Source organism: Python bivittatus, unplaced genomic scaffold, assembly GCF_059951505.1.
Source record: "Python bivittatus isolate LINGU-HERP-01145 unplaced genomic scaffold, Pbiv_v1 ctg000020_np1212, whole genome shotgun sequence".
Lineage (NCBI taxonomy): Eukaryota > Metazoa > Chordata > Lepidosauria > Squamata > Pythonidae > Python > Python bivittatus.
In genome coordinates this window covers 112,296,003-112,323,694 of record NW_028277030.1, presented here as the reverse complement: position 1 = coordinate 112,323,694, position 27,692 = coordinate 112,296,003, and the positions used below count along the sequence as shown (strand labels likewise).

The window sequence follows — 27,692 nt, the reverse complement described above, 5'->3', positions numbered from 1 at the left end:
CAAAGAAATCACCATGGGAACAGAGCTGGGTAACTGCACTGGATATCATGGAGCAAAATCATAAGATTTGGCAAAGTTATGCTTAGGTGGTGAGACCAGAGAGCAATTCTTAAAAAGCAGCTAGAAATAAATGAAGACCTATAGCAGAGGTAGATGGTGTTTGGGGGTTGATGACCTGCTTAAAAATTCAAAAGCCCATAGGCACTTTTACAGAATGGATCTAAGAAAAATGTCAAGTAGGCAAGGAACCTAGTAACCATCAAGAGAAATGTCTGCAGGCAGAGTGGTGCCCATGGGCCCAGAGCTGCCTACCTTGGTCTAGAGAATAAAGCTCATCTTGGCATAGTTTTTTATAATAATGATAATTGTTATAGCTATGAGGCCGCCTTTGTCCTTATAGCTCCCAAGCGGCTATTCATTAATCACATCATTTTTTTTTGCATGCTGCAGTGCTAAAGGCTATTATTGTCATAAGGGAAGCATGACAATTTTATGTTTACCTCTGTTTAGGAAAGAAGGATTGTCCCGGTGTGGAAAATGCAAGCAGGCTTTTTACTGCAATGTAGAATGTCAGGTGAGTATCCCAATAAATGTGGATTTTTTCCCCCCAATACTGTATTTCTGAATATCTTTAAATCCATCCTTCAGTTAATAATTTCTAGGTACTGTGGTTTGTAGAGGGAAACAGGGACTGAGGACTCCAGTGTAGCACAGAGAAAGGCTGCAGGGGGAAGCAAGGGAACGCTGTTGATCAGTGGCCCTGGTGGAAGGAAGGCATGGCCTGATCCATTCTAGGAATTTGGAAATTGCCATAATGAGTCACTGAGGATCAGCTGCGCTGGATCATAGGACTGCTGAGCCATTAGATTAGTTGACTGCTACATGGCCCTAATTGCTTCAAAAGCTTCTGCCTACTTTTAGGGAACCAGATGGTTTAACATTATTTCACTAAGCCGATGAGGAAGCTTGTGCCTATCTGAGCAATCAGAAATAAAGACTGGATTTAGCTTGAGGGGTGAGTGGGTGGGGAGAATCTGTTTGCAAATGTTCTTCATTTCTGCTAATAATAATAGTGTGTGTTTAGAAACCAACTGTACTTTGCTAGGTAGTTATATACTTGTATTACATGGGCAAAGGAAGTTACAAGTAGGCTAATTTAGAACATTTGTTACCGCTTCGAAGGCTTTAATGCACAAAAACAAAGGTTTTTAACCTTATGTTAAGAGTGTTTTTCAGTTTAGAGAGTTCCTATGTCTTGTTGTATGTAGATTTCCATTGCCACATTGAAGATGTATGTTTATGTTCCAGATTTAAACTAATCTGTGGTGTCATTTTGGAAGTAATTGACATTGCTAAGAGGTTATATGTTAGGAAGGTGAGGTCTGTCTAAGAAATCATAAGAAATTGTTGTATGAAAATGGAAATTGAATTGGGCTAAATTATTTAACGATAGCCTGTTTATCCTAGAAAGATTGTTATATAAACTAATACTTTTGTTACCTTTGTTACTGATATACAGTACTAAGATGCCTCATTGTTACTTCTTATAAATGAATTAGAATCTGTATACCTTTCTTCCTCTTGGACTAGCACAGAATGAAAAACAGAAGCAAACTTTGCTATTCTTCATTTTGGCCTACCACAGCATGATGTTCAGAAGCAAACTGGACAGTAGAATATTTAAAAATAGAAAATAAAATGATAAATATGCTAACAATACAGTGTTGACCTATAGTACAATTCAACCATTTAGGAAGCTAAAATATATTCAAATTTACAGAGCAATTAATTTAAACATACTGGTGACAGGTGTGATTGTGCAAGTGCTTGGATGAACTATCTGTCTGTCTGTCTGTCTGAAATTAGACCGTGTGGAGATCGGGAGCCATTATCATGACTAAGGAACCACCACCAAGATGGCCTTACCTCTGGTTACCATGCTCCCAGGCAACGTTTTCAACTCTCTTTTTACAACTTCCTTTTTCTACCTTCTGTTCTTTTCACCATCTAGTATGACTGTCAAGAGAGAGCGATACATTCTTGCTGGAATCTGAACGGGTGGCTTACAAAAGGCTTTTAAAATTAGGCCAAGGCCACATTAAATTAGACTTGCAGACTCCCTTCCATTCCTTTAAAACAACATTTTTAATCTTACATTTTGATCATATTTGCCACTATGGGAAGCCCAATCACCCCCCCTCCCCCCATCCAAATAATAAGTGAGATCTAACTGGCTACATTAGACTGAGTGCAGAATTAGGGATACATTTTGTTGTTGTTCAGTTGTTAAGTCGTGTCCGACTCTTCGTGACCCCATGAACCATATTGCGCCAGGCCTTCCTGTCCTTCACTGCCGCCCTGAGTTTGCTCAGTTTCATGCTCATTGCTTCAGTGATGCTATCTAACCATCTCATCCTCTGCCGTCCTCTTCTCCTTTTTCCTTCAATCTTTCCCAGCATCAGGGTCTTTTCCAAAGACTCCTCTCTTCGCATTAGGTGACCAAAGTATCTGAGCTTGAGCTTCATTATCAGTTCTTCCAATGAGCAATCAGGGTTGATTTCCTTTAAGATTGACTGGTTTGACCTCCTAGCAGTCCAGGGGACTCTCAAGAGTCTTTTCCAGCACCACAGTTCAAAGGCATCAATTCTTTGGCGCTCAGCCTTCTTTATGGTCCAGCTCTCACAGCCATACATTACTACTGGAAAAACCATAGCTTTGACTATGCGGATCTTTGTCGGCAAGGTGACATCTCTGCTTTTTAATATGCTATCTAGGTTTGCCATAGCTTTCCTCCCAAGGAGCAAGCGTCTTTTAATTTCATGGCTGCAGTCTCCGTCTGCGGTGATCTTGGAGCCCAAATAAATGAAGTCTGTTACTGCTTCCATTTCTACCCGTTCTATTTGCCAGGAATTGATGGGTCCAGATGCCATGATCTTAGTTTTTTTAATGTTGAGTTTCAAGCCAGCTTTCGCACTCTCCTCCTTCACCCTCATCAAGAGGCCCTTTAGTTCTTCTTCACTTTCTGCCATTAGGGTGGTATCGTCTGCATATCTGAGCTTATTGATGATTCTCCCTGCAATCTTAATTCCGGCTTGTGATTCTTCCAACCTGGCATTTCTCATGATGTACTCTGCATATAGGTTAAATAAGCAGGGTGACAGTATACAGCCTTGTCGTACTCCTTTCCCTATTTTGAACCAATCGGTTGTTCTGTGACTGGTTCTAACTGTTGCTTCTTGGCTGCATACAGATTTCTCAGGAGACAGGTAAGATGGTCTGGTACCCCCATCTCTTTAAGAATTTGCCAGAGTTTGTTGTGATCCACACAATCGAAGGCTTTTGCATAGTTAATGAAGCAGAAGTAGATGTTTTTCTGGAACTCTCGTGCTTTCTCCATGATCCAGCGAATGTTGGCGATTTGATCTCTAGTTCCTCTGCCTCTTCAAAACCCAGCTTGTACATCCGGTAGTTCTCGGTTCACGTACTGCTGAAGCCTAGCTTGTAGGATTTTGAGCATAACCTTGCTAGCATGTGAAATGAGTGCAATTGTGCGATAGTTTGAGCATTCTTTGGCATTGCCCTTCTTTGGAATTGGAACGTAAACTGACTTTTTCCAATCCCGTGGCCACTGTTGCGTTTTCCAAACTTGGTGGCATATTGAGTGCAGCACTTTAACAGCATCATCTTTTAGTATTTTAAATAACTCAGCTGGAATACTGTCATCTCCACTAGCTTTGTTGTTAGCAATGCTTCCTAAGGCCCACTTGACTTCACTCTCTAGGATGTCTGGCTCAAGGTCCGTGACCACACCAGCATGGACATCAGGGACATTAAGATCTTTCTTAGTTCTTATAGTTCTTCTGTGTATTCTTGCCACCTCTTCTTAATCTCTTCTGCTTCTGTTAGGTCCCTGCCTTTTTTGTCCTTTATCATGCCTATCTTTGCACTAAACGTTCCTTTGATATCTCCAATTTTCTTGAAGAGATCTCTAGTCTTCCCCATTCTGTTGTTTTCCTCAATTTCTTTGCACTGTTCATTTAAGAAGGCCTTCTTATCTCTCCTTGCTATTCTCTGGAAATCTGCATTCAGTTGCTTATATCTTTCCCTTTCACCCTTGCTTTTCACATTCCTTCTTTCCAGAGCTATTTGTAATGCCTCATCAGACAGCCATTTTGCTTTCTTGCATTTCTTTTTCCTTGGGATGGTTTTAGTTGCTGCCTCCTGTACAATGTTACAGACCTCCGTCCATAGTTCTTCAGGCACTCTGTCTACCAAATCTAACCCTCTAAATCTATTCATCACCTTCACTGTGTACTCACAAGGAATATGATCTAAGTCATACCTGAGTGGTCTAGTGGTTTTCCCTACATTCTTCAATTTAAGCCTAAATTTTGCAGTAAGAAGCTCATGATCTGAGCCACAGTCAGCTCCTGGTCTTGTTTTTGCTGTCTGTATAGAGCTTCTCCATCTTTGGCTGCAAAGTATGTAATCAATCTGGTTTCGGTATTGACCATCTGGTGATGTCCATGTGTAGAGTCGTCTCTTGTGTTGTTGGAAAAGAGTGTTTGCTATGACTAGCTTGTTCTCTTGACAGAACTCTATTAGCCTTTGCCCTGCTTCATTTTGTGCTCCAAGGCCAAACTTGCCTGTTATTCCGATTACTCTTTGACTTCCTACTTTAGCATTCCAATCCCCTATGATGAAAAGGACATCTTTTTTTGGTGCTAGTTCTAGAAGGTGTTGTAGGTCTTCATAGAAGCGGTCAACTTCAGCTTCTTCAGCATCAGTGGTTGGGGCATAGACTTGGATTACTGTGATGTTGAATGGTTTGCCTTGGATACGCACTGAGATCATTCTGTCGTTTTTGAGGTTGTACCCCATTACTGCCTTTCCCACTCTCTTATTCACTATGAGTGCAACTCCATTTCTTCTAAGGGTTTCTTGGCCACAGTAGTAGATATAATGGTCACCTGAATTAAATTCACCCATTCCTGTCCATTTCAATTCGCTGATTCCCAAGATGTCGACGTTCAATCTTGTCATCTCATGTTTGACCACATCCAGCTTGCCTTGGTTCATAGATCTTACATTCCAGGTACCTATACAATATTGTTCTTTACAGCATCGGACCTTCTTTTCGCTTCCAGATACATCCACAGCTGAACGTCCTTTCGGCTTTGGCCCAGCTGCTTCACTCTTTCTGGAGCTACTTGGAAATGCCCTCTGCTCTTCCCCAGTAGCATATTGGACACCTTCCGACCTGAGGGGCTCATCTTCCAGCGTCATATCTTTTAGCCTTTTAACATTGTCCATGGGGTTTTCTTGGCAAGGATACTGGAGTGGGTTGCCATTTCCTTCTCCAGTGGACCACATTTTGTCAGAACTCTCTGTCATGACCTGTCCGTCTTGGGTGGCCCTGCATGGTATAGCTCATGGCTTCACTGAGTTACGCAAGCCCCTTCGCCACGACAAGGCAGTGATCTATGAAGGAGTACATTTTGTAGTTTATTGTTAGTATATCTAGACAGTGAGCCTGAACTGAACTCTGAAAATCTTCAAAATTGACAAATACTGAGAAGAATTTGTTATCCTTACCAGAATTGCTATTTGCACTCAGTGAAAAGATTTTCAGTTGTTTATTTAATCACCAAAACTTTGGGGTAATTCTTTTTGGATGTTGTCTGTTTTTCAACACTGCAGATAAACTGGCTTACTTTTGTGTATCTGCACGCCTCTTATTTATTTTACTATCTGGAAGCCTTCTGTGTATCGACTTACTGAAACCGTCATTTACTGCAAATGGCAAGTGGCGCTGCATTAAAAAAAGCCCTCTGAAAAAGTCATTCTGCTCTTATTGGTGGGTCTGCAACTGGATTGCTGATGTGTCTTGGTTCAATCAGGAGGATTAAATCTGTTTTGACAATCCATTTTTTTCCTGTCCTTGGCAGTAGCTATGTGCTAATTTACTGTATATCATGGATCTCACTATGGGCCATGAGGAAGTCACAGACCTATTTTTTTCTCTATGGCTTTATAACATGGGGAGCTGAATATAATTTCACAGTGGTTTATTTGGATTTGTATGATAGCAATGTTTGGAATGAAATATGATTTTATATTTGAAATCCTCTGGACTGAAGCAATAAAAAATATTTCAAATTCTCTTCTAAATTTGAGAATTCCATCTTTCGACTGGACTTATAAGTAAGTTCAGACCAATCCACTCCTTAAACCCTGAACAACACCGTGCCTTCTGGTCTGTTTCGTATACCGCAGATTAACTCCCCTCCCAACCTCTATGCATTGCACCAGAACACTGTGCAACAGTGTCCGCACCGTGTGGTGTCACTGGTGCCTGATTCCTCTTAGCGCTACCACCAGCTCACCAAGGGCAAGGCAGAAGTCTGCTGTTTTACTGGAGCTCCTTTTTCCTGCAAGAAAAACCACCTAAAGCCATAACTGTCCTGGTCAAACCAGGAGATTAAAGATAATCTCTTTAAAACAAAAAAGCATTAATGGTTGGGCATGCTGAAAATAGATCCTTCTTTTCCCTATTCGTGTCTGTGTCTATTTCTGTTGCTTGTATACAGTAAACTCATGTATTTATACCTGGCTTCTTTTTGAGGGGGGTGTTCAGCTGCTTTAGTGTTTGCATAGTTCTTGTTCCAAATAATCAGAAATATACAGTGTGGTTCATTTTGAGCTACTGTTAGTCTGTTTATCCACCCATCCATGTCTTGCAGGGCGGTGGGTGGGTGGGGGTGTTGTGGAGAGGAAAGGTAGGAGAATTGTGCGTTTTCTACTCCTTCTATGACTTTTCAATAGATTACTTTTTGTATATGTATTGTTACTTGGATTACAAATCAGCTTGCAATTATTCTGAATAAATTAGGTAGCTCTGGGGAACCTAGCTGAATCTTCAGTAGTAATATGAACCTTTCTTCTGGTGTAGTGCCCTGGCTCTTCCCACAAAGCCTGTAAAACTGGTGTAAGAAAACTGTCTTCCAAGAAGAATCTTTGGACACTTAAAAGTTGAAGGGAGATTAAGATGTATATGAATCCTTAAGATGTGCAATCATATAATAATTTCATAATGGTCTTCCTCCAGATATGATGGACATTGTACTGCTTTATTTATTATGGTTTCAAAAATCTTGATTGTCAACATTTTGAGCTCAGCAGTATGCTAAGATATAATATGAATAAAAGCTGTGTTGGATTTAAAGAAAGATTAGTTGATAAGCTTATGGTTTGCAGTTGGCTAATTAATTTATGTTTACTGCATATGAGTACAATGAGTAATTATGAAGCAAAACATTGTGATTTCCTTGTATCTGAGTCACAGTGAAAACAGAGAAGGTATCTATTTAACCCCTTTCTTAAAAAGCACCATAACGTAGGCAATTTTTTCTGTTTTGGAGGATTGGCACCCATTTTATCCCCAGATGTAAAAGTGGAAGAAATTGAGTCCAGGGCTTCAGTCCTGCCAATTCTGATGATATCCTGATGTCACTGGTCTTGTCCCTTACAATCCCAAGGAAAAGGCCCCAAAATTAAATTGGTCCCCAGATGCAAGGTGTTCCATCTCTAGTTTATACAACTGTTTTAAATTAAAGTCACATTTTCACCTTGTTTAGATGATGCTGTTGGTTGGTCTTCACTTGAGTGTGGAGAGGATGACTCTAGGCCACTGAAAACCTTCCCCCTTCAGATATGGCTGCAACTTGTACCTCAGTGGTTATGCACTGCTTTTGAGTTATGGACTGCATTCCCTCACTAGAAGAGAGAAAATCTGTTTAAAACTGTCTCTTTCACCGGGATTTTAAATTAAAGTTATTAATTCTAACATTAACTTTGGTTTACATTTTAGCTTTTGGATTGTCTTTTCTTTTTAAATTTTGTCAGTAGCCTTGAGTACTTGTTCAAGTAAAAAGGATTATAAACTAAATACGTAAGTATCAAGAAATGTTATTTTGTGGACAATTGTTTTATAGCTTAGCTGATTTCACAATGATTTTGATTGTACCACAGTACAGTATTTAATGTTACATAGCTAGTCTTTTGACCCTCAGCTTTCCAAAGATAGCCAGTACCCCAATCAAGTCCAGATAATTTACCAAACCTTACAAGTAGTAATACATTTTAAGTCTAAAAATTTTAGATCTACTTCCCCCTTCTTTCTTTCCATTTAAGAAACTGATTATTAACAATACTGAAAACAAGCATTCTAAAGTGGATCTCAGCTACACACACTGTTATTTCTCCCATGTAAATCTATTCCATTCTTAACTTGCCAGCTAATAGTTGTCTCTCTTTATTCACTGTTGAAAAATCTCTGGAAAAAAATAACTAAGTGTTACTTATTTATTTTGAAGTCAAAGTAGGTGAACCTGAGGGTACGTTAGTGCCAAACCATACAGGGCTTTTATGGGTTAAAACCAGCACTTTAAATTATACCCAGAAACCTATCAATAGCCAGTAGTGCAAATATCCATAGTGCAAATGTAAGGCCACCACAGTTTGCACCACCTATAGCAGTGGTTCTTAAACTGTTTGAACCAATTACCCCTTTTCCTGGTCTTGAATGATGTCGTTATTCCGACACAAAACAAAGACCCAAGACGAGTGTCTCAGCAGTGGCAGTCCCAAACTACATCCTCAAGTCACAAACAAGGAATTACAAATTGCTCCATTATCCCCAGTTTAAGAACCACTGACCTGTAGTTTCCAAATGATCTTTAAAGGCAGCCCTATTATTATTGTACATTGCAATCATAAAGCTGGATGGTGATGAGAACATGAGTTACTGTAGAAATCCTACTGTTCCAGGCATGGCCACAAATAGTAGACCAGGCAGAGCCAGGCAAAAGCCCTCCTTGCCACAACCTCTACCTGCCTATCTGGCAATAGCTGTGAGGCCAAGAGGACCTTCAAGTCTTGCATCTGCTCCTTCAGGGCAGCAGTACTCCATTGGGAGGTAGCATTGGAATCAGCCAAGGACCTCAGTGAGTAAACAGCAACCCTGTGTCTCGTGGGTTCAACTTCAGTCTGTTTCTTCCCATCTAGGCCCTAACTGGTACCTCCAGACACCATCCCCAACTTTGACTGTATCACCAATGTGACCTGGATTGTTGATGTTCACAGTGGGTAGAATGTGTAATGGTATGTGGGAATGACCTTGGGAGATAAGAGGAAGAGCCACAGACTAGACAACCATCATGCAAAAGGTTTCTGAGACCACAGTAGCAAAAGGGGCGTGGGAAGCATCTCAGAAGGGACTCTCCCTAGTTTCTGGGAAAGTAAAAGTAAAGGAGGGGAGAAATGCTTTCAGACTTGCAAGATTCTGTTACTGTAACCTTACAATAAAGGTAGTGTTAGTACTCATGGTTGGTGCTTCTTGTCTGGACTACCTTGAAGGGCTGATAGTAAGTGAGCTTGCAGCATTGCTGAGTCTAAAATGCTGACAACCTCAAGGAGTTAGTCACCCTTCTGACTAGGTGTGGTCAGGAGGGAGAAGGAAGTATATGCATTAAGATGGAAAGGCTCTGTGACCCAGGTCTCTTGTAGAAACACTCTCAAAGTGTTTAAAATAGTCTACAAATACTGGATTGGACTGTTTAGAACACCATCCTGCGTTGTTCCAGAACAAAAATCATATGGCAGAAGTAGAGGAATAAGTCGTTCAGGAGTGAAAGTACATGTGACAGAAGATAAGGCATTCATAGGCATGGACTCTGGAAGTTCAGGTAGAATTTGAGCTGACAGGGAGTGAGAGCTTCTATGATAATTTTTCTCTGAAGGTTTATATGAAAATTTAGAGCAGGGCCTCTCGTGGAGATAAATACTATACTGCAGAGAGATTAAAAAAGGTCCAGATAATCTGCTTCCATTATGGCGCTCTATAGTTGCCTCCACACCATTGCCTCCACAACCTTTTCTAGAAAGGGGATGTTAGAGATAGGGCAATTGTCAGTTAATCAATTTGGCTTCAAAACAGGTAGCTCACAATGTAAAAATAAAATAAAATACATAAGAAATACAAGGGTAATAAGAGAATGGCAATCCAGACACTAACATCAGCACAGATACAAAGAAACTTTTAACAAGGGGTGGTTCCTCAAATAACTGGGCCCCTAACAGCTGGACCAGGGGAAGGCCTCTTAAGGAGGAGATGCACTGCAACTTTTTTTCAAGGCCACAGGAAGCCTTCTCTCCCAAAGTGAGCCATTGACCACCTTCCAGGTTTTGCCAATCATGTCCCTTCCTATCCTGCATAAGAGATAAGACTGGCATGGAACTAATGATTCACCAGTATGGATTGAAAGATCAGGACTTTGGCGAATCTGAGGAACTTTATCAACAAAATGCTGTTCAAAGCAGCCACAATTGCCAAGGGGAGATTTGCCGGTGACTCCCTTCCCAGTAGGGAGTTCATCACCTCAGCATGCCGAAACAATAAGGGACAAGAAATACAGGTCATGTGAATGCTTTTGACGTTTTCAGTTAGCTATCCCGTAGAATCAAGTATGTCATATTCTCCATTGTAGCTTGGCAAAAATTACAGGAATTTTCTTGTTGATGATGGTTATTAGAATGAGATTTTTTTTAAATTCTCTCCCCTACTTTTTATATATTATTTATTTTAGTTTTTGGTGGCTTTTCCTCTTGTTTTGATACCTCTGAGTAACCTAAAATGCATAGGAGACCTTGAGAGAAGATACTGTCTTTTAGCACGTTTTAGCTTTGGAAAACTTGGCTTTTTGTGATAACATCCCATAATGTTCTATTCAGTACATCCTTAGCAGATGGGAGTCATTCTGAACAGCCCAGCAGAGACAATTCATGTTTCCCCTTCCATTTTTAAAAGGCAGATGTCCTTTCCAGAAGTTTTCTGATTGTAATCCTTAAATCAGAGAGAAATACTGGCTGCCCTGTTTTTTCCCCTCTTGAATCTAGAGTATCGTTAATACAGCGCTAGAAAGTTGGCTAGAACAACGCTGCCTGCTATCAATCAAACGGCTTAGAGGAATGTTGGAAAAGAATGTTAAATGTGATCCTGCTGTGATCACTAAAAAGATCTCTGTCAGAATGTTTCTGTGCCAGGTATTATGCAGACATTGCTCCCGTATTCCTGCAATGTTCCTGCCTTTTATCTTGTTTTGCACAATTCAGCCATATCTTGTCCCTTTAACCACCTTACTCGTTCATATAACTCAGTTGGATTCAGCCTGAGGAAAAAATTTAATTAACTATGCTTAAAGAATAAAGGGGTCAAAAGGGGATGTTGGAAGGACATATTGGCATTGTCAGTTTTGCATCTGTCTTAACTGGGCGTTTTCTATGTGTGCTGGGAAGACGAGGCTGCTGGTTAAATGTTTGAACATTATTTTCTACCTCATTGGCAACTCCTTCTCAACAGTGTTTTCTCTCACATGTACAAACATACATACGCATATTCAACAGATTTGGGTAGTGTATTTTAGCTTTAATCTCTTATGGTTGCTTCTCTGGCAAATAAAAGTGGAGATCACTGGGAAATGGTTTCTGGAGAACAGGGTTTTGAAGGATCACCCATGAGTTGCCTCAGTTCTTTGTTGTGTAATTTGTAGCAAACATATATATATATTGCTTATAGCCAGTGATGGTGATCATAATTTAGTGTCTGTTCATGGCAACAGAAGAAGTGAATTAATTTGGTCAAGGACATTGCCCACCCTAATATAGCTGACCAGTTCTTTCAATTATCTTACAGAAGGTAAACGCTACATTCTTTTAAGTATTACAGTATTTGCCAGTGCATATGAATTGTATGTCAGAATAGAGCTCTTTATCTTTACCTTTAAGCTTAATTGTTTCCCGTGCTATCTTTTCATTGTAAGGAAAACCAATTTCATACATTTTCAAATTGTGTGTTTAATTTTCTAGAAACAGGATTGGCCATTGCACAAATTGGAGTGTTCTGCCATGTGCGTGTTTGGACAGAACTGGAATCCCTCTGAGACAGTCAGACTCACAGCAAGAATTCTTGCCAAACAGGTGAGCTGATCTGAAATCTTTGTTTTGCCTTTCTTTGTTTATTGAGATGCATAAGAAAGAAGAAAATAAGTCTGTCAATAACAGGTCTCTGTAAAATGTATTTCCTGACTTCTTGCCTATAACTATTGATAGTTTTTTGCTGAACCTCTGAACAGTACATTACCTAAGAATGTTTTAAAATGTTGCATATTGAAGTAATCTCTGCCTTTCCTATCTACCAAGCTGCCTCCTGTCTCCCCCCCCCCCGATACATGATTCCATAAAACATGAATCTGGGTTGAAAATGCCTGCTTTAGGTCATGAAGTTGAAATTTTGAGCCTGTTGTGGCCAGTTTTTCTACAGATCTAGTTGCTTGGGAGCTGGTGTTCTTTTTGCATACTTAAAATACATGAGTTACTGAGCAACTTGTTCCCCAAGGTGAAAATTACTATTTTCCCTGGGAAATTAGGTCTCTGAAATGACCTCTGTGGCAACCTGTTATTGCCAGCTGAGACATCACAGCTTGGTTTTAAAACAAATCATAGAGATGATTTAAGAAAATAAAAGGTAGATAGGAAGTATAGTCTGATTAGATCACTAAAAGTAACGGTCTAGCAGATGAATGAGTTTAATTCTAGAAGGGAAGGTATCTGCTTTATCTTTGGAAAGAGAAGCAACAGGAAATAAACCCAGAAACCTTTATGCTGACTGTTTGCTAGACGTTTGTTAGTTATGCTAACTCTGCTACATCTGTAATACAATATTTTATATAACATTGATATTCTCCTTTTCTTTACAGTTCAGACATTCAGTAAAACTTGCGGAATATTATACTTCCATTGATGAGTCACATTCTAAATCAAGGTGGCTTAACAAAGATGAAGCAATTGGAGTATTCTGTATCTAGAGTAGATCCACTGACACTAATGGGGTATAAATTAGCTAACAGAAGCTTAATTTTCTTAAGTTTAGTGGATCTGTTGCCATAAGGGTGACCCAGTTTGGCTTTAACCTATCAAAATTTGATCAAAAGCAAACAGTTCAGAAAAGCTTAATCCACTGTGAATAAAATATTATATCAAAATGTTCCTTGAATAGATACTTTCTTCTCTGGTTTCTAGATAAGGGTAAGAATGGGCATATTTTAGTCTGTTTCACCAAGCTAGGGTGGCAGCTTCGTAGAAGATAGGTGAGAGAGAGCACAAAGAATATAAATACTCCATAGGCATCAAAGTATCTGGACAGTCCTTCCTATGCAACCCTTGGTTTGGTGAGAAGCATGTCTCAGAATTTGTTTGCAGGGAGATTTTGCTTGCTTGCAAATTTCTAAGTCACCATATTGACTGCTATTGTACTTCTCCAGTTTGCCCTTCTTTGCAATTAAAAAAAAAATTGAACACCCTAAACTGTGTCCTTTGAAGAAAATCTGTGTGTTTGAGAATTGCTTATCTGACAAGATCAACCTAGGTACAGTATAGAGAAAATATGCTTTTTTTCCATATAATTCTTGTAACCTGTCATTTTTAAATCCACTTTCAGATCAGCCTTGTCTGGTAAAACCTGTTCCTCTTCCATAACATCTTCTAAACACAGTCTATCTATAGAGGCAGGCACTCTTAAAATTAATTTCTGGGTCCATTGTTCAAAAATATCCTTCAATATGTCAAATATTAAAATATTTTGCTCCATTCTGTATTAGTAAGTCAAATTGAAGTGCTCTTCCCCTTTAATTGTAATCTTTAGTTCCTTCTGGTTCCCTCTAGTGTCCAACCTTCAAGTCTCATCGTATCATGTTTTTTAAAAAGAGAATTCAAAACAAAAATATTTGCCCATGGGAAGGATTCTTATAATTAATTCCAGATTCTTATTTCAAATCCATCTGGAGCTCAATCCATTTGCAACTTTCCAAAATCAAAGTTCTAATCATCCTTTTGCTGTTTATTAATTTTTTTTTTTAAGTCCTTAAACTTGTATTTAAAACTTCCTTCGTTAAAGATTGAAGGAGACTCACCCGGTGCTGTAAAGCTTGTCTATCCAAAGGTTCCTAATAGCTGAAAAGCAGTTAACAAGCAATTTTTGAAAGTGATTAGAAAAGGAAGTATAAGGACTCAGTGTTCTTTTGAAGGCGTCGACTGCGGTTTGAGCAAAAAGATGTCTATTCCCCATCTCTAAACCCACCGGAAACTGCTGTCTTGCGGTCTCCTTACGAGGAGCAACTGTATGGAACACATGTGGGTGATCTCAAGTCCTCTCCTTGTCCGGAGAGGAATTACGAAGAGCCGGTCTACTTGCTGGCTCTTCATTCTGCCACAGTTGTCAGCTCCACTTCAGTTTGCCATTTCTTCCCCAGAAGTCCGAGTATAGAGAAAAGATGCTGAAGGCCAGCTGGCAGGGTAGTCTGGCTGATTTCCCCCACCCCTGCTTCTTTCTTTTCTCTTTCTCCCTTTTTCTTTTTTAAATTAAAGTACAGTCTAGTGGTGATCCACAAACAAAATCAGATGTTTAATGATGAAAAGCCATTGGAATAAATTTGGGCTTTTATAGCTTGCAGGGAAGTGGGAGGGAGCCCTACATGGAATATGAAATCTAAACATGCAAACTAAAGTCTCCAAACCTCAGCTGTTGGGCCACCTGCAAACTCGCATTTAATGGCCAAGATTACAAAGAAGTGGCCTTAGGCCAATGCTGGAGTGTTGCTTTTGAACTCTGTCAACATTGAGATTATTCGCTTTCCTCAAAGCAAAGTTTGCTTTCTGACTGCTTGCTACTGTTAGGTGCTTTTTGCAAATTTGCAACTAAAACAAGGGAGACATTTTGAAACTACTCATTTTATATGTATGTGTGCAAATTCCAGTACGAGTTCTATGACTCTTGGTGGCTTATATGTTGTAGGAGGCCATGACAGGTAAACCTGAAAAGCTGTTCATCCCCTCCTCTGTAGTCTTTACAGGGCAAGGTGATTGTTACAAGAGACAATTGCAAATAGCCAAAGATATATTTTGGAGGTTTTTCAACAAACCCTTTTCTCTCCCTTCTCCCTCCTTTTTTGCACCATTACCAGAAAACACACCTGGAAAGGACTGAGTCAGAGAAACTCCTTTCTATAAAAGAATTTGAATCCCGTAAGTAGAAATAAAGGAAACAGTATGTTGATTTTCTGCAGGCTTTTCAGCAAAAAAACTTACTAATTTTCCAACAGATATACTCACTTTGTGTCAGCTATGGGTTGGATGTAGATAAGATAAAGAGCAGGGAATAACTGAATTCTGGTTCCATTCTTCTCCTTGCCAGTCGTTGCAAGAGACTCCCTCCAGGCCCTGCTGGCTGGACTGGGGTGCTGTGAGAAAAGGGAGATGTTTGAAATATTGGGCAGAAGCATCTTCTGAACATGGAGCCGAAAATGACTGCTGCCTATTTTCTGTCATCTCCCCCTTTCCACATGGTGGGCATCCACAACAAACTATGGTGACTCCAAAATGACAGTACACATGAATGATGGCACAAGTTGTGGCATTTGTGTGACTGGGTCCCCTCTTGCCCCTTTTGAGGATGGCCATCCACTCAGCCTCCCCCTCCACTTAGCAAGATTTCCTGATCCTTGGAGCATTTTAAAGCATCTCTGTGGGCTGATGGGAGGATGTGTAGAAGGAAAGTCAGCTTCTCCTGACTCTTATCTACAGATGGATATCTGGATCTAGTCCAATAGTTGAACTAATCCAATTGTTGATCTCTTTGATTTTGGCTTAGTATTAAATATAAACACATCTGTTATAGATTGTTAACCATAGTTTAGAGTAAGCCCAAACCAATAGTGGGTTTTTAAACAAACTGTAGTTAAACTATGACTTACTGGGATGGCTTGAACAGAGCCTATGAATGTAGTAGGAGCAGAATGGCAGAGTCCCCGTCCCCCCCACCAACCCTCCCAGATGATTCTGTTGTCTGTTTTAACTTTAGGAAAGATAATTAAAATTCCAGCTTATTAATTATGTCATTTCTGTTTGTCAAACAATGTTCCTGGCAGCGAGGGTAACTTTTGTGGATACTACTGTTGTAAAATTTTAAACAGCCAGCTTTGTTACCAGGGGGCATAAAGTCAGAGATGGTGCAGTTTTTTGATAGTGACAGTATCTTTGGGGCTAATTGTAGGTCCCTCTGGTATTTAGTTGTATATCTATCATTGCTACTCAGAGCTGACACGTCCTTCATGATTTCCACTTTCTGAATGTCCCTAAAGTAAACTAAGGAAGTAGACTGCTGCTAACTCTGTATGTGTGTATGTGTGTGTGTGTGTGTGTATTGATGATGATGTTGTTGTTGTTGTTGTTGGAGAAAAATCAGTAAGGGAACTTCTGAATGTATTTCTATCCCATTTACGACTTACATTTTCCTCTCCCTTCTCACTTGGCCTTGCAGGGATGAGATGAGGTTTGTTTTCCCTAGTACTTCAATCTCCAAACACTTTATTATAGATTTGCAAAGCCAGGTCAAGCATACATGGGCATGTTCAGTAACATGCCACGGGCAAGACCCTGAAACAAAGAAAACAAGGTATATTTATTGTCAAGCAACAAGGACCTAGAAACATGTAAAACCATGATTCATTACAAAGGAATTCAAAGACAAAAATTAACACACCATGCTGTACTTGTCAAATGCAAAACCACAACTTTCCACTAGTTCTAACTGTCTGACCAACTTCCTCTTGAACTCTTCTGAGTGCAATTCAGGGTGCTGGTGATGACCTATGAAGTCCTTCATGGCATGGGACTGGGTTATTTGAGGGACCGCTTCTCCTCAGTTACATTTACCCATCCCATTATGTCCAGTAGGAGGGGCATGCTTCGGGTCCTGTCATCTGGCGGGGCCCAGGAAGAGAGCCTTTTCTGTCGTGGCACCTGCCCTCTGGAACATCATCCCCCTGGAGATCAGATTAACCTCAATCCTACTGGCCTTTCATAAGGCCTTAAAGATGTGGCTGTGCCACTGGGCTTGGGGATCTGGACGTGCAGTAGAACCTATACAGTGCTTGTGTTGAGTGTAGATTGTTTTTTAGACCTTGGCTGTGGATTCTGTTACTTAGTGTTTTATATGGTTTTACATGCTTTTTATATGTTTTAAGATTGCACTTTGTTCTATTGTAGTTTTTAACTGTTGTAAGCTACTCAGTGTCATGCATTTGAAATGGGTGGCTATATAAATTGAAATAATAAATAAATAACCACTAATACAGAGTTGAAGCTATTATGTGCTTGCTAATTAATGGCTCATATACTTAAAACTGGCAATGCTCAGAAGCCCTATGCTAAAACTTATTAATATTCAAATTGCAGCTTCCGTAGTATGTGTGTGTGTGTGTATGGGGGAGAGAGAGAGAGAGAAAACACCTCCCCACCCCCACATTGCCCCATGGCAGAGATGGAAATAGAGCAACTGTTAAGAGGACAAAGCAAGCTGGAAGAGTTGGCACAGGACTAGAGTGTGGTTTTCTTTCGTTAGCGTTTGCAGTAGAGGAATCTGATCAACTGTTGGCTGGTCTGGAGAAGTCCCGTTTAGGAGTTCTAAGGGAGGAAGCTTCTTCGGCAGGGAGGGCTGGAGGCTGTGCATTTAGCTCAGATGCATAAGCATCTCAAGGGAACAGCTCATTCCCCAAAACTCTTGGCTGTAGTCCTCGGAGCCCCTCCAAAAGTTGCTAATATAGTATAGTTTTCAGTGTAATAGAAACTGTTCTCTCTCATTGAGGTATTAAATAAATGGGAAGCAATCATATTAATTAAATTACTATTAATGTTACATATTAAATTCATTTGCCATCATTCAGCTTAGATTCTACTCTATAAAATGTAGCTTCTCTCTTGGTCTTTTCTCTGGTGTGTCATCTAAAGGCCAAGGTTCCCTCCCCACTCCCTCCCTCCCACTTTGTCCGGGCGCCTTTGCCATTGCATGGCTTGTGCTGAACTCCCAGTGATGTATAGAATGTCTGCATTTGGAGGCCCTCTCTGCTTAACTTGCAGGTGTGCAACTGCACAGCAGGCTTTCCTCAGGAGAAGTTACACTGAAGCACAGGAAAGCTGTGAGGGCAGGGCTAAGAACATGGCTGTACCCATCCCTGCCCTGGGTCTTCCTTCATCAACTGAATGTCTGAACGGGTCCAAAAAAAGCTTAGACCTGCCTTCTACTCAGTTGAAACACTTTCAGTTTTGTAATACAGGGGTCCCTGTGGAAAAAGGGCACAATGCAAATACTTTAAATGTTTCTCAAGCATATTATAACATAAGCTTGGCTTAACAAGTAATTTTTCAAAATGAACTTCTAGCTTTAACCATTTAGACATTTAGAATTATTTTAATAGATGTCTTCTCAGATGGCACCTATCAGGCTGCTTTCTTCTTTGATCAGGTTTTTAAAAAACAGCAACAGGTTATCAGGGATATACAGTGAGGGAAAAAAGTATTTGATCTCCTGCTGATTTTGTATGTTTGCCCACTGACAAAGAAATGATCAGTCTATAATTGTAATGGTAGGTTTATTTTAACAGTGAGAAACAGAATAACAACAAAAAATTCCAAAAAAACACATTTCAAAAAAGTTATAAATTGATTTGCAGTTTAATGAGTGAAATAAGTATTTGATCCCCTATCAATCAGCAAGATTTCTGGCTCCCAGGTGTCTTTTACTGTATACAGGTATAGTAACGAGCTGAGATTAGGAGCACTCTCTTAAAGGGAGTGCTCCTAATCTCAGCTTGTTACCTGTATAAAAGACACCTGTCCACAGAAGCAATCAATCAGATTCTAAACTCTCCACCATGGCCAAGACCGAAGAGCTGTCCAAGGATGTCAGGGACAAGTTTGTAGACCTACGCAAGGCTGGAATGGGCTACAAGACTATCGCCAAGCAGCTTGGTGAGAAGGTGACAACAGTTGGTGCGATTATTTGCAAATGGAAGACACACAAAATAACTGTCAATCTCCCTCGGTCTGGGGCTCCATGCAAGATCTCACCTCGTGGAGTTTCAATGATCATGAGAACGGTGAGGAATCAGCCCAGAACTACAAGGGAGGATCTTGTCAATGATCTCAAGGCAGCTGGGACCATAGTCACCAAGAAAACAATTGGTAACACACTACGCCGTGAAGGACTGAAATCGTGCAGCACTCGCAAGGTCCCCCTGCTCAAGAAAGCACATGTACAGGCCCATCTGAAGTTTGCCAATGAACATCTGAATGATTCAGAGGAGAACTGGGTGAAAGTGTTGTGGTCAGATGAGACCAAAATCGAGCTCTTTGCCATCAACTCAACTCGCCATGTTTGGAGGAGGAGGAATGCTGCCTATGACCCCAAGAACACCATCCCTACCGTCAAACATGGAGATGGAAACATTATGCTTTGGAGGTGTTTTTCTTCTAAGGGGACAGGACAACTTCACCGCATCAAAGGGACGATGGACAGGACCATGTACCATCAAATCTTGGGTAAGAACCTCCTTCCCTCAGCCAGGGCATTGAAATGGGTCATGGATGGGTATTCCAGCAGGACAATGACCCAAAACACATGGCCAAGGCAACAAAGAAGTGGCTCAAGAAGAAGCACATTAAGGTCCTGGAGTGGTCTAGCCAGTCTCCAGACCTTAATCCCATAGAAAATCTGTGGAGGGAGCTGAAGGTTTGAGCTGCCAAACGTCAGTCTCGAAACCTTAATGACTTGGAGAGGATATGCAAAGAGGAGTGGGACAAAATCCCTCCTGAGATGTGTGCAAACCTGGTGGCCAACTACAAGAAATGTCTGACCTCTGTGATTGCCAACAAAGGTTTTGCCACCAAGTACTAAGTCATGTTTTGCAAAGGGGTCAAATACTTATTTCACTCATTAAACTGCAAATCAATTTATAACTTTTTTGAAATGCATTTTTCTGGATTTTTTTGTTGTTATTCTGTCTCTCACTGTTAAAATAAACCTACCATTACAATTATAGACTGATCATTTCTTTGTCAGTGGGCAAATGTACAAAATCAGCAGGGGAACAAATACTTTTTTCTCTCACTGTAACTCACTGTATGATTGAAGACATTTTTGACATGTGGTTTTCAATGACCTTCAGGTCTTGAATTTTAAAATCTGAGCAATGTTAAAATCTGTTTTCCTTCTGAATTGTCTTACCTTTGGTGAAACTTGATTATTCACTTAGGATTATCATATCATTGGTATCAGTTTAAAACAAAATCCTAAAATTATTTTAGGATTAGCACATTTTTTGGTTGTTAATTTTTGTTCCTAACTGATGGTTGAGAGCCAGTTTGGTTAAGTCACTAGGCTAGAGATTGGGAGTTCTCTCCCACCCTAGGCAAAAAGCCAGCTGGATGGCCTTAGGTTAGTTACTTTCTCTCAGTCCTAGGAAGAAAGGCAATGGTAAATCATTTCTGAAATCTTGCCAAGAAAACTTGTTCAGGCAGTCACCAGGAGTCCAGACTGATTCAAAGGAATCCACACAACACACACACAGGTAAGAATGTCCTATTTATTAAATCTAATTAAATGACCCATGTTCACAAATCCTGGATAGGGGAAAGATCAGAGGAACATGGTCTACTGCAGTTCAAGTAGATGTTCTTTCCATAGAAAACATAATATCTTGAGGCTGAGTTCACTGTTGAGAACAAGTGAAGTGGTCCTTGTAGTGTAAAAAATGTATTTTCCTTCATAGATCTTGATAAGCTTGACAGTGAAAAGAAGGAGCTGATTCAGAATGACATCTCTGCTCTTCACCACTTTTATTCGAAGCACATAGAATACCCTGACAATGCGGCTCTGGTGGTTCTTTTTGGACAGGTAAGGTGGTTAAAGAAATGAGGGTTATGGACTTGCAGTTTTACGCTGAACCAGTGGTGCAGGAAGTGAGATTGCATAGGTGCAAAACTATGTTGTATTTTCTGCAGTGGCCTCTTGGCAGTTCTTCAGTGTGGACTGTGACTCCACTAATTCCTCAACACTGCATTTTGACTATGGGAAGACACTTTTTTTTACAGATTGCTTGCTCATGTATTGCATATATAAAACACGTGGGCCTATTGCTTCAAATTTCTTCTTTTGGAAGCATGCTAATGTTTTTGAAAACCACATCAGTTTCCCATGTTATGTTTCAAGGAATTCTGGGAATTTTGGGATAAAATGCAACATACATAGATGGCACCAAGTGAGGAGTTGCTTTAAGGCTGAATTTCTTTCCCAAAACAAATACAATACAATTTTATATTTTCTTAAGCATTTTAAAGTAGGAGCAACTTAGGTTTTTCTGGACTGTTATCATTTCAGATTCTGTTTCTTTAGATTTAAATTAGATTTTTAAAAACTTTCTTCCAGCCTTCCATCTTTTGTGATACTTGTCTGGTCTGCTCTGGCCCAACTAGGCTACCTGGTTCTTATTTTTTCAGACAAAATTAGATTATAAATAAACTTTGCATAAACTCCTTTATGTAATCCTGGTAGTTCAACAGCAAGACTTAATTAAGAATAAGCAGTGTTATAATCAGATTAATCAGCATGGTACAGATGAATGGGGTCATCTACCATGGAGAACTAAGTAAGCCAGTGGATTTTTATTTCTAAGATCTGAGTGTTTCTGTCCTTCTTTCCCTTCTCTTAGGTTAACTGTAATGGCTTCACAATTGAAGATGAAGAACTGTCACACTTGGGATCAGCAATATTTCCTGAGTAAGCTTTTGAGAAGTAGTACTGTATTCTTTTCCCCAATTTACGAATGTATATCCAATAGCAAATGTTCAAAAACCTCTAGCTTGTTTACAAACTTGGGCCAGTGGTTCCCATTTCATCTTGTACCTCCCACAGTGTTTCCATTCAACCCAAGCACCTGATTTACCAGGTAGCATTTCTGCTTCTGGATTAGAGATGATTGCTGAACAGAAGAAATTGGATTAGGTTAGGTTAGGTAAAGTAAGGTAATTTACTGATCTAACTTAGTATCGTCTACTTCTACTGGCAACAGCTTCTCAGAGACCTTCATGTGAAAGACGTGAAGACAGGCAGATTGATCTCCTTATTGGGCTAGAAGATGAGCATGTTTGAAATACTGGAAAGAATTTGTTAGCCTCCCTTAATTCTCCAGATATTTTGGATTCAGATGGTTTAGGTGACATTCATCAGCCCAAGGCAGAATGGCCAAAGGTCAGGAATGAAAAGAAACTGATATAAAGAATAAAGAGTTGAATGGTCTAATATGACATATGACAACTTTTTATGGTAGTAGTCTACTTATAGAGAGAAAGCTGTGATGTAAAGGCATAACATCTGATTTCTTTGGGCTCTGAGAGCCCATCCTTTAAACTTGATAATAGATGCAAGAGAAGCATCGAACACTTCAAAGGCAAAACACACATTTTACATGCATAGGGATTCAGCAAGGTCTCTGGCCTCTCTAGTTAAAATCCTCACCGTTATTAAGAAGGCTTTTATATATTAGATTCATGAGACCCACTGTAAATTAAGGTAGGTGATTCTGCCCTACAATATGACTGTTGAGAGACAGCTTTTTAATATTTATATGGTTGGGAGATAATTGAGTTGACACATGTGGAAAGTGCATATGAATCCCATAGAAAATGAAATTGGTGAAATGTCAAGAAGAAACAGAGAAATAAGAGTTCCAGCTGGCCAACTGACCAGTAGAGAAAATGCAATGTGCCTTCCCTTTTATTTGTGTACCTTATGTTGAGGTCCATCAGAAATAGGCTAGATACTCTTGGACCTGTTGGTGCTTGGGGCATAACTCAATTTTTAGCAGTTTGGAGGAAGGAAGAGAAGGGCATAGCAGACCATGTAAGGAGACTACAAATTAATGACTTGGCAAAAGGAACCTTGAAGATGCTCATGTACACCAATGCTGGTATTGATCTACATGTTTTGAACCATTAAAATGGAAGACATCATCATTACCCTTTGGGAGTTGGAATATGGAGCATGTGGTTCAGTTCTGATTGATTCTGTTATGACTTAGATATTTAGCTACAGAATGTGTTACCATAAAATAATCACTTGTGTAATATATTAGCACATGGATACTGGAGATGCAGTTAAGTGGAATGGATAGGTACACCAAATGTAGAAAAGCATGTAAATTCAGATCACCATCCAACCAAAACCAGGCACGGTGAGATTACTTTAGTACAGTGGCTTCAGTGAGAAAGTTAAATGTATGCTGAACTCTGTTTCATTAAAATAACTCTGATTTTAAAGCATTTAACTGCATTGTGTACTCCATTTTCTGAAACAACCACTTGTGACAACAAATTCTATAAACTGGGCAAATTAATTGTTATCTCTGTTTCACACTGTGCTAACCTTTTCCGGTGTTAGAAATATATCTCACACCTTTGCATAAATCAGAGTATTGCTTGCTTCCTAACAATGACCTTCTATTTTCCTCAGTGTGGCACTTATGAACCACAGTTGTTGCCCCAATGTGATTGTTACCTACAAAGGGACAGTGGCTGAAGTCAGAGCGGTTCAAGAGATTGAAGCAGGAGATGAGGTAACTGAATATATGCAATTCTTATGTGCTCAGATGGGATGCATAAGGAGTACTTTGCACAGTGAAGGGCCAAATGTTTTGTGCATGCAGTATTGCTGAAGTATGTACTGTCAAGTTTGTGGTACCTCCCTCCCTCTATCTGTTCCCCCCTAACCCGATTTCCAGTTTTAAAATACAGCTGGAAGATAGTGACTCTAAATTTTGGGAAGCAAGAGTTTATCTTTGGGGATTTGATCGACTGTGATTCTTTTCAGTGTGCTTCCAAGATGGCAATCCCAGTTCTTTTCCCCCACTTCTTTCCCTGAATCTTAAGTAAAAAACCATGTACTTTTTGTCTCCAATCTTCGATATGATTGGATAGCAACTGCTAAGAGTGGCACATTTTGGCTAAATGCAATTTAACTAAAAAGAGAAAGCTGTTGTGGAGCTGTTGGATTCATTAGCAATGAATGTGTGACTAAAGAGGTACACAATTGCACTCCAGCACCCTAATATGCTTGCAGAATTTTATTGCTGCAAAAATAGTACTATGTATTAGTTCAGGCCTCTAGATGTAGAGAATGATAAAAATAACAGGATAAATAAACAAATAGGCACTTTCTCATGATGAAGAACAAGTGTTTTAGGAATGTAAGTTCTCACTTCCCCATATATTCATCCTCATCTGGGTTTGTCATGGTAGAACCTCTTTTACTGCATTCCTGATTGCTATGGGGTTATTCAGGAAAACCATGATCTCTTTGGATGCCTGACTTCATCATTTGCATCTGTTTTGGAGACAGAAGTGCCATAGAGCAGAAGTTTTAACAAACTGGTAGAACAGGTCAAATGGAGAGCATGTTAATGGAACTTCTGGAAAAGATTCTTAAGTAGAATAGAGCTATAACTCATTAATCTTTGGTGATATGGCCTGTGCTTCCACCTTCTGGTTCAATGTGATTATTGCATGAGAAACCTGTCAAAAAATCCCCACAGTGTGTGTGGAGGGGAGCACACATGTTTAAATTGGCTTTCATATCTTGTGCCTGGAGAAAAACAGTGGAGATGCACTTGTTGTAGAATAAAAACAAACAACTGTTAACTAACATCAACTTGCCTTAGGCATGTTATGAGAAAGTGAAGGACACAAAGAAGACCAGGCAGAGTGAACAATTTGCATCTCTGATGGAGCAGTTAGATAGCTGGCTTTCCTTCTTGGTTTTATAACATTTTATTTTAGGTGAGAGATTCCAAATGGGAATAAGGTCATTTTAATTTTGTTTTTCTTATGTGTGAATGTATTTTTGATTATGAGTCTTTTAGAAAAAGTAGAGGTGCTTTATAACTGATTGATTATGATGATGATGGAGATAACTATAAGCCTCAGACCTTGACATCCTATTTTATATTTGGAAGGACTGAAGAAAAAAAAAGGGGGGGGGGGAGATATTGAGGGCTAAATCAAGATGTACAACTCTGAGCCTTATATTTGTTTGCCTGTATTTGTCCACATACGGCTTTTGGTGGTCATTTGATTTGGTCTTTTTATAATGCAGTACCTCTACCAGTTCTGTTTATTTCCAGGTCCAGGTTTCAACCAAACAATACTTATACTTTCTTGGGTATAAGGACACTTCTCAGAAAACATGCATAGGATTATTGTACTGCTTATTCAATACTATTACTCAACTGGGCCTTTTAAGTCTTTAAAACACACACCTGCTATATTACATGCAACATCTTGGTCCCATTTATAAATCTAGTGGGGATGGAAACCCCAAATGGTTGAAAATCCAACAGTCTAGGTTTTTCCAGTGTTAAAAGTCTCTCGTTACATGACCCTTCTTTTGTCTCATATTAACACCAATACAGTGGTGTTGGGTCTTGAAATTCTGGGAGTTGTAGTCCCAGCATTTCTGAAGAGTATGTGTTCTGAAACATTGGACTGGAAGAATGACTATTCATGCTGTATTGCCAAGATGAAACTCCAGTTAATTTAAATGGATCACATAGGGCACTTTTAGCCAGATCTTCATTTATTTTTCCCTGTCACTGGAGCAAGATTAAATACTTAAAAAAAATTTTTTTTCAGTAGCATTTTCCTAAGCAAATTAGCATTCCAAAGTGGACATAGCTAAGAATGATTAGAAATGGCTCTGAGAAGTAGAATGGGCAGATCTCTCAGTAATAGAAGAGTTGAACTTTTGACACATCTCCCTGAATCCTGGCTCTGTACCTGTTAATGCTTTGAGTTTCTTTGTTCATAATATAATTTTTTAAAATTTTGTATGTACAAATTGGAAACTCTGTTCAGTGACATAACTTTTTACAAAAAAATTGCATATAAATTGATACATTGGCTGCATTCCCAATAAATCATCAAAAGCCATAGAGTTAATGAGCAAGTTCTTGTGCATGAAGCCCATTTCTTCCCCGGGGGCAGATAGATTAAAAAGCCAAGTTGGGATAGCTTAGTGTGATATCCATACCTGGGGTTATGTTTATTAAGCCAAACAAACCAGTATTCACAATCCAGTAACAAACTCTAGTTAGGACTTGTGATTTTCACTAAATCTTTTTGTTTGTTTACTTATTTGCAAGAAGGGAAGACCAAATTAGGTACAGACATCGGCACGCAGCTCACTATGCCCTGTAGTTTTTAAAAGTAATTGCCACTGGAGTTTCATATGCCCAGATCAGTATATATACGTATGTATATATGTATGTGTAAGATGGACTATATTAAGATCTGTGTGCTGCTAGAAAATAATCATTATTTCCTTTCCCAGATTTTTACCAGTTACATTGACTTATTATATCCAACAGAAGATAGGAATGATCGATTAAGAGATTCCTATTTCTTTACCTGTGATTGCAGGGAATGCTTTACTAAAGAAAAGGTAAGCTAGTTTAACCATTTAATCACATGCTTTATTAATTAGATTGGTAGGCTGACTGGGATCACAACATTATTCTTACTCTATGTAGCATTTTTATAGCAACTGCAGTACTTGAGACCCCCAGACCGACTTGGAATATCTGAGGTCAGCTAGAGCTAAGGAGAGACTGGAACCCAGGTTCAGTTTTCATTTCACATTTCCTGCCTGCCTCCCTTGCTGTTGTACCTTAGCACAACGCTTATTTCTATTACTGTACAATGCCTTTTTCCAAAAGCATTCTATAGTTCAGGACAGGTGGGTGAAATGGTCAGAAGGCCAAGGGTACATGGATCATAGAGCCCCCCCGCCAACATGTAGGGATTTATGGATTAAAACCAGAAGCTACACTATAACTTCCTTAGCAACTATCTCCTTATAGATGGAATTGTAGCCTTCCAATCAAGGCAGAACTTCATTTTGAAATTTAATGTTAAAGTTGCATTTAATTTTAACTTGCTGCTTTGTCAGTTTTCTCTATTCAGGGGCCCTCCAGATCCCCTCATGACTAGCTAACCCATGGCTGCTGAGTTTGATAGAAAGTAGCCAACATATCCAGAAGGAGCCAAGTTTTAAGATGCCTTAAGCATTATGATCAGTTCTTAGTTACTGCCAATTTGTCTGTGGATCTGCTTTTTGTCTTTGGAACAGCCTTTGTAACTTTCTTGTAACTTTTCCCTCAGGACAAAGATAAATTGGAAATCCGTAAACTGAACGAGCCTCTGTCAGCAGAGGCCGTGCGAGATATGATCAGATATGCCAGAAATGTGATTGAGGAATTCAGGAGGGCCAAACATTACAAATATATCCTTTGGTGTTATCTTTTTTGTGTCCATTTCTGCAAAGCTGAATTTTCAGTTCACTTTAGCAGTCTCATTTATTGACGCATATCCAAAAATGAATTTCCACAAACGTGGGCTGCAGTTCTCAAATTGTTTTTTTTTTCTTTTTCATTATTGAAGAAATCTAGAATACAAATATATTTAATTTTTATTTTTTAAAAAGAATATTTGACATAGTCGTTATATGATCCAAGCTCAGGGATTTACCATTCCACTGCATTAGAGAATCTTTTTCTAACTCATGAAATCAGGAAGTACTTCAGTCAATAGTACCGTTATCTTTTCCACATTAACTTTCAGGTATTTTGTCTACATCTAGTCTGTCATGATACATCACTGGTTTTGAACTAGGAACTCTTAAGAATTTCATTTGA

The 27,692-nt window shown here is 39.5% G+C and overlaps 2 protein-coding genes and 1 pseudogene across 4 annotated transcripts in view; 1 reads left to right on the top strand and 2 right to left on the bottom strand.

Moving 5' to 3' along the window:
- SMYD2 (SET and MYND domain containing 2) overlaps positions 1–27,692 on the top strand; it is a 63,603-nt gene that overhangs the window by 29,681 nt on the left and 6,230 nt on the right. For both annotated transcript variants that reach the window (XM_088146737.1, XM_088146736.1), the window contains exons 2-9: positions 511–574; positions 11,926–12,036; positions 15,078–15,138; positions 20,721–20,845; positions 21,660–21,727; positions 23,459–23,561; positions 26,330–26,440; positions 27,160–27,280. In XM_088146737.1, coding sequence (XP_088002863.1) covers positions 511–574; positions 11,926–12,036; positions 15,078–15,138; positions 20,721–20,845; positions 21,660–21,727; positions 23,459–23,561; positions 26,330–26,440; positions 27,160–27,280 — 764 coding nt within the window. The remainder of the gene's footprint in view (positions 1–510; positions 575–11,925; positions 12,037–15,077; positions 15,139–20,720; positions 20,846–21,659; positions 21,728–23,458; positions 23,562–26,329; positions 26,441–27,159; positions 27,281–27,692) is intronic.
- LOC148217154 (protein CFDP2 pseudogene) lies at positions 3,577–15,351 on the bottom strand (annotated as a pseudogene). Its single transcript, XR_015797258.1, has 3 exons — positions 15,226–15,351; positions 7,629–7,776; positions 3,577–5,481 (listed from the first exon to the last, which is right to left on the bottom strand). The product of XR_015797258.1 is annotated as a protein CFDP2 pseudogene (transcript).
- PTPN14 (protein tyrosine phosphatase non-receptor type 14) overlaps positions 16,160–27,692 on the bottom strand; it is a 161,378-nt gene continuing 149,845 nt past the window's right edge. The window contains exon 19 of the mRNA XM_088146732.1: positions 16,160–16,548. Within this exon, the coding sequence (XP_088002858.1) occupies positions 16,504–16,548 (45 nt within the window). The 3' untranslated portion in view covers positions 16,160–16,503. The remainder of the gene's footprint in view (positions 16,549–27,692) is intronic.